At 29.1% G+C, this 11,856-nt stretch overlaps 2 protein-coding genes across 3 annotated transcripts in view; one reads left to right on the top strand and one right to left on the bottom strand.

The window, feature by feature from the left end:
• Positions 1 to 970: 970 nt before the first annotated feature.
• LOC123898208 (probable serine/threonine-protein kinase DDB_G0283337) overlaps positions 971 to 11,856 on the bottom strand; it is an 11,515-nt gene continuing 629 nt past the window's right edge. Inside the window, exon 2 of the mRNA XM_045949110.1 lies at positions 971 to 1,776. Within this exon, the coding sequence (XP_045805066.1) occupies positions 1,061 to 1,711 (651 nt within the window). The 5' untranslated portion in view covers positions 1,712 to 1,776 and the 3' untranslated portion in view covers positions 971 to 1,060. The remainder of the gene's footprint in view (positions 1,777 to 11,856) is intronic.
• Positions 8,559 to 11,856, top strand: part of LOC123898207 (ATP-dependent zinc metalloprotease FTSH 12, chloroplastic-like) — a 23,844-nt gene continuing 20,546 nt past the window's right edge. For both annotated transcript variants that reach the window (XM_045949108.1, XM_045949104.1), the window contains exon 1: positions 8,559 to 9,021. In XM_045949108.1, coding sequence (XP_045805064.1) covers positions 8,644 to 9,021 — 378 coding nt within the window. In that variant the 5' untranslated portion in view covers positions 8,559 to 8,643. The remainder of the gene's footprint in view (positions 9,022 to 11,856) is intronic.

Raw genomic sequence — 11,856 nt, 5'->3', positions numbered from 1 at the left:
ATTGGATAGTTCAGAAAAACATATAAAGATTTAAATTTTATAATTAAAAAAATCGATTTTGATTATGAAACGGCCACTAATGTCCCGACTCCGTGTGGGAAGGGAACAACCCTTGGCCCTGACTGCAAGAGAACTGAACCCGAGTTTATGAGACTGTTGCCACAACATAAATCTAATTAGAAGGGTAAATTAGAACAATATGTTAACTAAAGCATGACAATTGTGCAGGAAGCAATACAAGGAAATGTTGATTTTTGCTGTTAAGGTTCCTAGGGGTGGAGTTAAAAGCTTGCAAATTAGGATTATAGTTATAACTAATAAATATTAAATGTTTCAAAATTAGGATTGAAGGCTAATTCTTGAAAATTTATTTGTGTCCTATATCAATAGGAATGGTATAGCACATAGTCTTGGGTGGGAAATGTTCCTGATCAAATTTACCACATTATCTGTAATGATTTTCAAGTTATCTAATCAAAGCTATATTTCATTGTCAAAAGAATTGATATGAACTTATTCATATATACAAAATTGTAGATTGTTTTATTGGCAGCAGCAGCTGATAAGAGAAACAAGCTTCCGATGCTGAATAGATGAAGATAGTCGAGTACTAAGATAAAACTTATAATTCATGTTAGATCAAAGCAAAAATATGAACATTAAGGCACGATGAAGCCTTTCATTCAGAAAGAACCACGATATCGTTAAATAAATTTCTTGTTTTTTTAATGGTTCTTAGGCCTATATATACCTGAGCAAGACTGACATGTATGTATAGCAACTGTTACATCACACTCTTCCAGTCTTGAGTTATCAAATATCTATAATACATGATGAATATGACCTATATATAAAGTTCTGAATTCTGTGTTTGGTTAATAATCATCAAGAAAACTTTGTCTGGACTACCAAGAAAGCAAAAATTAAAACAATACAAGAAAAATTAAAATATGAATCAAAAGGTATATATGAGAAATTGTATATATATATATTTTTATTCATTAAACATTACATGTGTTCATATAAACTAAATGAGTAGCACATTTCTTCCAACTAACAACTAAAGGAGGTTGATTCTACAAAGGGGGCATGTTCTCCTCACACCGATCCACTTTTGAATACAGTCGCTGTGGAATATATGAGAGCAACGGCGAATCTGAACTGCCGTTGAATCAGTAGACAATTCACAAAGACATATGGAGCATGGATCATCTGTTTTTGAAAAATCTGTTGTTGCAATTTCATCAAGATTGATGAAATCAAGTTGAGGAGAATGATAGAATGGTACATCATCAAGCAGAGCATTGTTGTGACCCCCCATGGTGGTGTTGTTAGCGATAGAATAAGAATTATTATCAAAGAGAAGAATAGTATCATCTACCATTCTGATTCTGTCTCTTCCATTATGAAGATTTGGTGGACCTACGTCCCTTGTTGTTGCTACAGGCCTCATGTTGTTGTTGTTGTTGTTCCGGGGACGATGACCACCCGTATTATTGGGTGCCGCGACAAAGGAATCAATTGCTACCGGTGAAGAGAACATCCCCATGTTGTTGTTGTTGTTGTTGTTGTTCCGAGGACGACGATGACCACCGGTATTATTGGCGGCGGCGACAAAGGAATCAAGGACAAAAGTATTGTCCAGCATGGAACCGGGTACGATGAAACCAGCAGCAGCATTGAAACTCCGGCGAACAAAAACAGGATTCATGTTGATGTTCACAGAAACGTAGGTAGGACAGGAGGAGTAGAGAGAGTGGAGAAAGATAATTGGAACTGTGGAATAGTAAAGAGTGAGCGATGAATTGAATAGTTGTTGGTTGATGTAGTTGTAATCTAATCTAATCTTTGTGTGCTATATTTATAGATACGTTTTTTATGACCGTTGTGGTAAACTTGAATATCACGCAATAATTTATTAAAGGCAATAGCTGTCAATCTAAGGAAAAACTAACCGTTTAGTCAAAATCAAATCTAACAAAAAAGTAATCTTGTCAATAAAAGACCAGCTGTTATTTATTTAAAAAAATACCAGCTGTTAATTATTGCAATTTGCAAAGTCGGTTTTGTTTTTAATAAAATAAATAAAGTTTATATATATTGGAAATTATAAATACTGTAATTTTTTATTCAAAATAAATAAATAGTGTAATTTTTTTTTATTTAACTAGCTGTCATTTAACTAGCTCATTATTTTATTTTTTTAAGAAAATAAATTATAGTGTACTTTTTTTTAACTATTTTTTAAGGTTAAATATTTTTGTGTCTCTAAAATTAAGAGAATTTTTACTTTCATCCTATAAAAAGAATCACATAGTTTCATTCAAAAAATAAAATTTCCTATTTTGTTTTTTGTCTCTAATTGACAAAATTTTTACATGTTTTTGATATTTTTTAACCTAATATAACCTTATATAGGTTTAAGATAATATATAGATAATAGATATAATTAGAGCATATCTATTACTCGTAAATTAAAATCGATTACCAACAAAGTTTCTAAATTATCCTTATTGCTTTTAACTACGTTGCAAGTTTTATATCCTTTGTTATAATTTCACTAAAAAAAAATATAGAAAGAATATAAGATAAATACAACAAAATACAAAAAAAAAAAACAACAAATATATAGAAAAAATATAAGATAACTACAAAAAAAAATGATATGCTTAAAAATAGGAACAAAACAAATTACATATAGAAACAAAATAGAACAATATATACGCATAAAAATAGGGGAAAAAACAATAAAAACATCATATAAAGTTTAGTCAATAAAACAATTATAGAAAGAATATAGAAAAGAGAAGAAGAAACTGCATAAAACTAAGAATATAGAAATAATTAATAAAAAAACATTACTTTATAAAAATAAAATAAACAATATTTTTCATAAAAAAAAGAAGAAAAGAAACATAAACAATATTACTATCAAATTTACTACTAACCACTAATAATAATAAAGTTAAATAATATCAAACTTACTAAATTGCCATAAATATTCCTAATAAAATTTATAATTTTTTATTAAAAATATACACATGACCATTATTTATCACTGAAACATAAAACCTTGACTAAATAGTTTATAAGAAAAAACACAATAATTTCACTTATATTTTAACAATATTATATAATAAATTTTATACCTTAATATAATGACAAACTTAGATCAAATAAAAATTAATGGACCCGTGCATTCGCACGGGTCTTTAAACTAGTTTTAAACATAAAAAGAAAATGAATAGTAACATAGATCAACCAATTAGTGTTTCACGAAAAGAGAAACGAATTACCGTAAGTAACCAAGGTTATAAGAATCAAGCTTCTACATTAACTTAATTAGTTTATGTGGAATCAAAACATAAACTCGGCTCGTAAACTCGTAGAGTTTACATGATATTAAAATCTTATGAAATCAATAATTTTATTTTTAATTTAGAAATTTAGTATGAATATTAATTAAAGAAAATAAAAAATTAATAATTAATAATTTTAAATATATTAGATAATATACACTAAATTGATTTTCTCTCTTAGATAATTTACACTGAGTCAGGATCCGTTGACACCAGATGTCAAAGTTTTGTTTGACACCAAATTTGATCCATTCAAATTATTAGATCCAACGGTTCACAATTTATTTGATTAAAACCTTTTTAGGAACATCCGGTGATACCTTCTCTTTCTTATTGTGTCACAAAGTCTCGTTGAAATTGAACATGATTCATCATCATTCCAAGGCACCTCTCACAAAACATCACATAAAATTAAAATATATTCATTCATCGGTTTAATTTGTAAAGCTTTTTAATTCTCAAAATTGAGGTCACGGTGAATTTCTTTAAACTAGGATGCAAAGTTAGAGCTTATGATTTATAATAATATTCTAACCAAAAACCAATGGCCTAATTAACTTTTCATGATTTATAAAAATATGGAAGAAGAAAATGGATTCATCTTCTTATTTTATATGTTGCTGATTATGATTTCATGTACTGTATGAACGAAGAGAGATATATTGTCCGAAAATAAAGGAGGAAGATGATTGCATCAATTAGATATTATGATTTGTTTTCCCTACAAATTAAATCTTAGATGAATAAGTACTAGTCATTGGATTTAATAAATTGAATGGATCAGATTTGGTGTCAAACAAAACTTTGACACCTGGTGTCAACAAATCTGACTCATATATATATATATATATATATATATATATATATATATATATATATATATATATAGAGTCAGGATTCGTTGACACCAACTAGTTTGACACCAAATGTTACATCTCTCAATAACGTTTTAACCGATATAAATTTTATAAAATTCACCGTTGGATTGAAAGTTTACATCATATAGATCATTTGTGTAAAATTTCAAATAAATCCAAAATCATTTGATATGTTATTGAGATACATCAAAATTAACGGTTTTTGTATTTTTTTTAAATGCCGTTAATCTTTATGTGTCTCAATAGCATATCAAATGATTTTGGATTTGTCTGAAATTTTACACAAATGATCTATATGATGTAAACTTTCAATCCAACAGTGGATTTTATAAAATTTATATCGGTTAAAACGTTATTGAGAGGTGTAACATTTGGTGTCAAACTAGTTGGTGTCAACGGATCCTGACTCATATATATATATATATATATATATATATATATATATATATATATATAACTTAATATGAAATCAATAGTTTTATTTTTAATTTAGAAATTTAGTATGAATATTAATTAAAGAAAATAAAAAATTAATAATTAATAATTTTAAATATTAGATAATTTACACTAAATTGATTTTCTCTCTTTCTCATAAATTAAATATGATTATAGTCATGTATTTCAATAACAAATATTGTCGGTGTTGGTTGAAAATTACATATTGAAAAATCATGATTTTCCCAACAAATAACACTAACAACTATAATCCCACAATATATCTTGTAAAAAATAATATCACTCTCGTTATTTTTTTCATGCATTAAATACGACTCTTTAACTCATGCATGTCATGCAAGAATGAATATTATATATGATTGAAATATAAAGTGATTGTATTGTAAGTTATCTTATTTTTTACGAAACCCTTACTACATTTATTTATGTATCTTTTATTAAAGGCTTTAAATGCACTTTCGGTCCCCCTATTTTCAAAAAAAAAAAAGAAGTTTTGGTCCCTCAATTTTAAAAATCAGTTTTTAGTCCCCCTATTTTCATTTTTTTTTAGTTTTGATCCCCCATCCTATTTTGGGGTTAATTTTGTTGATGTGGTCTTGTAACTAATGATGTGGCAACATTCATGTGGACAAATTTAATATCCATGTCATTATTATATATTTTTAAATTCAATAAAACTTTATTTATAAAATATTTTAATTATTAGAATTATATATTCGACTAAAATAATAATTGTTAAATCTTATAAAATATGAAATTTGAAACCCTAATTATCAAACCTTCAACTACTAGAATTTTATTCATAATCGGAGAGAATCCTTCCTTATGGATTTCACCAATCCTATGGTTTCCGTTCAAACTCAACAATTTTTGGATTTTTAAAAACGAAAAGAAATTAGAGATGATTTTGTGTTTCAAAAGAAATTACTCATACTCTTTAAACTATCTATGACTTTGGATGAATTTGAATGAAAACCCATAAATTGTTTTAAGTTTGAAATTTAATTCTAGATTGGTTTTATATAAAGTTGGATGATGATGAAAGTTGGAGGTTCTTGAAACACAAAACTTGCTTTCAATATGCAATTATTTGATTTGAATCAAAGAGGATCATGTTCATGTTGTGATTGTTTGTTTTTTCTTAGGTTTAATAAATTAAAGGTTGTGAATTTTGAGATTTTTTATTTTAATGATTTTACAATGATGATATGATGATGAAATGTGATTATTTTGTTTTCTGGGTTGGTAAGAAGATTAAGGATAACTGGATAAGTGGATGATGATAACGGGAGCTATGGATTGTTTGGTGTGATTTTGATGTTTTTGAATTATTTTTTGATTGATTTCTTTTTAAAAAATACTATAATTTTAATAATTAAATTATTTTATAAAATAAGTTTTATTGAATTAAAAACAAATAATGACATGGATATTAAATTTGTCTACGTGGACGCTGATATGCATTAGTGGCAATGCCACATCAACAAAATTAGCCTTAAAATGGAATGAGGATCAAAACTCAAAAATAAAATAAAACTGGGGACTAAAAAGTTGATTTTTAAAATAGGGGGCCAAAACTTCATTTTTTTAAAAATAGGGGGATTAAAAGTGCATTTACGCCTTTAGTAAATAACTTATAACTTATATATATTATATTTGAATAGTTGCATACAATTTTGTAATATTCTATTATTTTATGAAAATCTAATAACTTATATGTTTCGACTCTCACATGTTTTCTTCTATTCTTTTGTATATTTTTGTTTTTCCTTTATTATTTTCGCGCATGTGCATAAAATAGACATTATTCACTGTTGGCTGCTATAAGTAAAAATTCACTTTTAGGATAATTGATATAATTGATTTATAATAAGAGACAAAAATTCACTGTTGGCGCATGACGACGACCCATATTATGGGCGGCGACAAAGGAATCAAGGAACCGGGTGCGATGAAACCAGCAACAGCATAGAAACCCCGATGAACAAAAACAGGATTATCCTTCTTTTTTACTAAAAAATTGACAATGAAGAGATGAATATTGAAATTCATAAGAAGAAGAATAGAACAAGTAGAGTGGTCGGTGATGAGAACATTTATTTATAGATAGAAGGGTTACGTTTTTATGACCCTTGGGTTGGTATATTGCGTGATGCTCATGAGATAATAATTATTCCAACACAAATTACGCTGGCAATTAATTGTCATAGCTATCTATTAAATGTTGATTCCCGAAGGAAAAAAAGAAAAAATTCTACAAAATATCTCATTGTTTTTTTGTTTTCTTTTTTATATAATGAATGAAATATCTCATTGTTTTCTAAATCCGACGTGTCTATAAATCCTAGTTCAATTGGTAGAAATATCAAAATTGCTAGGTCGGACGCTATGATCGGGGTTCAAAAACCGGTCTTTTCACTTTGTGTGTGTGAGTTTCCAATGACTTATCATTTCAACTATATTAAAAAACAATACCATATGTAAATTACACAGGATGTATTTATCTAGTTATGTTAGACTTTCATTTGTCTTATGTGGGAATCGAAGGCATCACCACCTGTAAGTCGGTTTTTGTTAGAAAAATTTGCATAGAGTAACTTGAGAGTTAAAGAACTTTATTAGTGGATCTCAATAACATATCAAATAATGTTATTCATGACTGATCCATCATGAACCACTTTAAGAAGTGACCCATAATAGAATTTGCCTATTTTACACACATATAATAAGCTATTTTTTTTTAATAAGAACTTTTTAAAAAAATTGATTTTTTTTAATGATAAAATGTTAGATGTTAGTATATTACAATCTTACGTTAGTTTTTCTCCTTGTCAGCCAGGACTTGAATCTTGAACCTTCAACTCATTTAACCCTTAGTTTAACTCCTTTAAAAAATTGTTTGGCTCAACTTTTTTGTTAAAGTGTTGAGAAGTTTAAAATAAGTCACAATTTTGTAGGGACAAAAAACATATCGAAGGGCACTAGACTATTTGACAAAAATAACATATTATTTATTTTATTTACTTTTTTTGGACTGCATATTTATTTTATTTACTAATATACTATTATTATTATATATAAGAACTAGTTCAAAGACCCGTGCATTCGCACGGGTCCATTGATTTTTATTTGATATCTAAGTTTGTCATTATGTTAAGGTAGAAAATTTATTTAGAATTAAATATTTAAAAATTTATTATATAATATTGTTAAAATATAAGTGGAATTATTGTGTTTTTTCTTGTAAATTTATTTATTCAATTTTTTTATGTTTTCGTGATAAATAATGGTCCCGTGTATATTTTTAATAAAAATTATAAATTTTATTAAGAATATTTAGGAATAGTAAGTTTGATACTATTTAACTTTATTATTATTAGTGGTTAGTAGTAAATTTGATAGTCATATTATTTATGTTTCTTTTATTTTTTTGATAAAAAATATTGTTTATGTTTTTTTTTTCTTATAAAGTATTTATTTTTATTAATTATTTCTATATTCTTATTTTTATGCGGCTTCTTAATTTTTCTATATTTTTTTTATAATTTTCTTATTGACTAAACTTTCTATAATGTTTTTATTGTTTTTTCCTATTTTTATGCGTATAAATTATTCTCTTTTGTTTCTATCTATAATTTGTTTTGTTCATATTTTTAAGTATATCATTTTTTTCTATATTTTTTTTTGTATTTAACTTATATTTTTCTATATTTTTTTAGTGAAATTATAATGAGGATATAAAACATGCAACATAGTTAAAAGCAATAAGGATAATTTAAAAACTTTATTGGTAATCGATTTTAATATATTAGTAATAGAAAAAAAGTATAAAAAAAAAAGAAATGGAACAGGGATGGATAAACCCCTTCGTCATCATCAACTTAACTTAAACCTCAAAATTCCAAAATGAAACCAACAAGCTGTTCCATGTAGAACTTCAAAATCCATCAATGGATCTCATTATTTCCCACACTCCAAACCCATTTCTTCTTTCCTCATCATCACTAACTCCAACTCTTCAAAATCCTAACTTTTTCACGTTAACCCCATCCTTCAGTAACCGCAGAAAGCTCAAACTTCGAGCTTCATCTACAGCAGACCCAAATGGCGCTGATGGGTCTTCTTGGTCACAGTCACTTGAACGCGCTTCGAAGCGGTTTTTGGTGAAATTCGGAGATATGGTGAAGAAAGAAATAGGTGTTGATTTGGGAGATGGTGTTGTGAAGGCAGGTGAGTTTGTGGATGGTGTGAAGAAGAATGTTGGGAGTGAGTTTCAAACTCTTTCACTGTCCGAGTTTGTTGAATGGAATCGGTTTGAACATTGGAAGGTAACTCAAATCAATTGCTTTGTAACGAGATTTTGTTGTTTAATTTCATTCATAGTGACACGACAAACAAATTGTTTTGGGTTTGGTTGTTGGATTTAGTGTTAGTTTATTCATAGGAAATAAGGTTACATTTTTCAAATTATGACGGAATTTAGAATATGATAACCATAGATAGGCAAGTGCTACATAAGAGAGTGATTGATCAAAAAGAAGCCAAACTTTTGTGACATTGCCTGCATCTCAAGGGCACTCTATCTAATTTTCTTTGGAAAAACACGAAACATAAGGAAAATGGGTTGCATGAAAGAGAGACGATTTTTATTTTGGTGTATAGAACTAGTTCCCAGGGGAAGGGGCTCCGGTAATCCAGAGTTCGGCCGCGAGGTAAGTAAAGCCTTGCCAAGAATTGTTTCCACCATGAATCGAACTCGGGTTCTCCCGAACGATTCATCTTAGGGGGAGCTCATTAATTACTTGAGCCCAATGTCTTGGTTAAAATTAAAGAAACTATTCAGAATAAGGTTACATTTTTCAAGTTATGAGGGAATTTAGAAAATGATAGCCATATATAGGCAAGTGCTACAATTTTGTGAAGGCAGGTGAGTTTGTGGATGGTGTGAAGAAGAATGTTGGAAGTGAGTTTCAAACTCTTTCGCTGTCCGAGTTTGTTGAATGGAATCGGTTCGAACATTTGAAGGTAACTCAAATCAATTGCTTTTTAATGAGATTTTGTTGTTTAATTTCATTAGTGACATGACAAACAAATTGTTTGGGTTTGGTTGTTGGATTGAGTGTTAGTTTATTCATAGGAAATAAGGTTACATTTTTCATGTTATGAGGGAATTACAAGATTACGGTCTCAGGAACTACAGCAACTTATAGCTGCCCTTCTCGAGTTCATGGCTGTTTGCAAACGTGCAATCCGGGTACATTTCAGATTGATAGGTGAGGAAGATCAGGATTTCCATACACAACTTGTAAATGGATTTCAGTCTCTAACCGCAGAGTTATCACATTACATTCCTGCCATTCTCTCAGAGCTATGACACTGCCACAAATATTTGCTTTGTAATATTTCTTTAATGTGTTCATATATATACTGTTATTATTTTCTTTCTTTGTTTGCAATGATGTGCAATTGCATTTGTATCATGATTCACATATTTAGATAGAATTATGCTGACCTGCTGATTCCAGGAAAACATGAATCATCCTGTTTGTGTATTGTGTCTTCTATTTTCCCCCATTTTCCCTTTTGTTAGCGGTGAGGGGAATTATGTCAATTCTGTGTAATATCTTAATTATTTCAGATTGTTTTGCCTTTTTGGAATACAACTATTGTGAATTCAAGTGCATCGATGGTATTTGAATAGCAACAGATTGAATACAACTTGTGACATATTGAATAGCAACGGATTTTTCACACGAAGACCTCCATCTCGATGGTATTTGAATGCTCGACAATGTTTTGTTTTGTTTTGTTGGACTAGCAATTTGTAGGAACACTTAAGAGGCCAACAACAGTGCAGGCGGCAAGGGTGGTGCATTTGATCTGATCATGTACGTGGATGCCGGGATTGGAGTTTATGGAATTCAGATTCCCTACAGTTAGGAGATCACACATTCAACAATCGTGACATGGTGGTCATTCAATCAAGATTGGATAGTTCAGAAAAACATATATAGATTTAAATTTTATAATTAAAAAATCGATTTTGATTATGAAACGGCCACTAATGTCCTGACTCCATGTGGGAAGCGAACAACCCTTGGCCCTGACTTCAAGAGAACTGGACCCGAGTTTATGAGACTGTTGCCAGAACATAAATCTAATTAGAAGGGTAAATTAGAACAATATGTTAACTAAAGCATTACAATTGTGCAGGAAGCAATACAAGCAAATGTTGATTTTTGCTGTTAAGGTTCCTAGGGGTGGAGTTAAAAACTTGCAAATTAGGATTATAGTTATAGTTATAACTAATAAATATTAAATGTTTCAAAATTAGGATTGAAGGCTAATTCTTGAAAATTTATTTGTGTCCTATATCAATAGGAATGGTATAGCACATAGTCTTGGGTGGGAAATGTTCCTGATCAAATTTACCACATTATCTGTAATGATTTTCAAGTTATCTAATCAAAGCTATATTTCATTGTCAAAAGAATTGATATGAACTTATTCATATATACAAAATTGTAGATTGTTTTATTGGCAGCAGCAGCTGATAAGAGAAACAAGCTTCCGATGCTGAATAGATGAAGATAGTCGAGTACTAAGATAAAACTTCTGATTCATGTTAGATCAAAGCAAGAATATGAACAACAAGGCACGATGAAGCCTTTCATTCAGAAAGAACCACGATATCGTTAAATAAATTTCTTGTTTTTTTAATGGTTCTTAGGCCTATATATACCTGAGCAAGACTGACATGTATGTATAGCAGCTGTTACATCACACTCTTCCAGTCTTGAGTTATCAAATATCTATAATACATGATGAATATGACCTATATATAAAGTTCTGAATTCTGTGTTTGGTTAATAATCATCAAGAAAACTTTGTCTGGACTACCAAGAAAGCAAAAATTAAAACAATACAAGAAAAATTAAAATATGAATCAAAAGGTATATATGAGAAATTGTATATATATTTTTATTCATTAAACATTACATGTGTTCATATAAACTAAATGAGTAGCACATTTCTTCCAACTAACAACTAAAGGAGGTTGATTCTACAAAGGGGGCATGTTCTCCTCACACCGATCCACTTTTGAATACAGTCGCTGTGGAATATATGAGAGCAACGGCGAATCTGAACTGCCGTTGAATCAG

This window comes from Trifolium pratense, linkage group LG7 (genome assembly GCF_020283565.1).
Source record: "Trifolium pratense cultivar HEN17-A07 linkage group LG7, ARS_RC_1.1, whole genome shotgun sequence".
NCBI lineage: Eukaryota > Viridiplantae > Streptophyta > Magnoliopsida > Fabales > Fabaceae > Trifolium > Trifolium pratense.
Note: the sequence above shows the minus strand (reverse complement) of the source record. Positions and strands in the feature narration are given on the sequence as shown.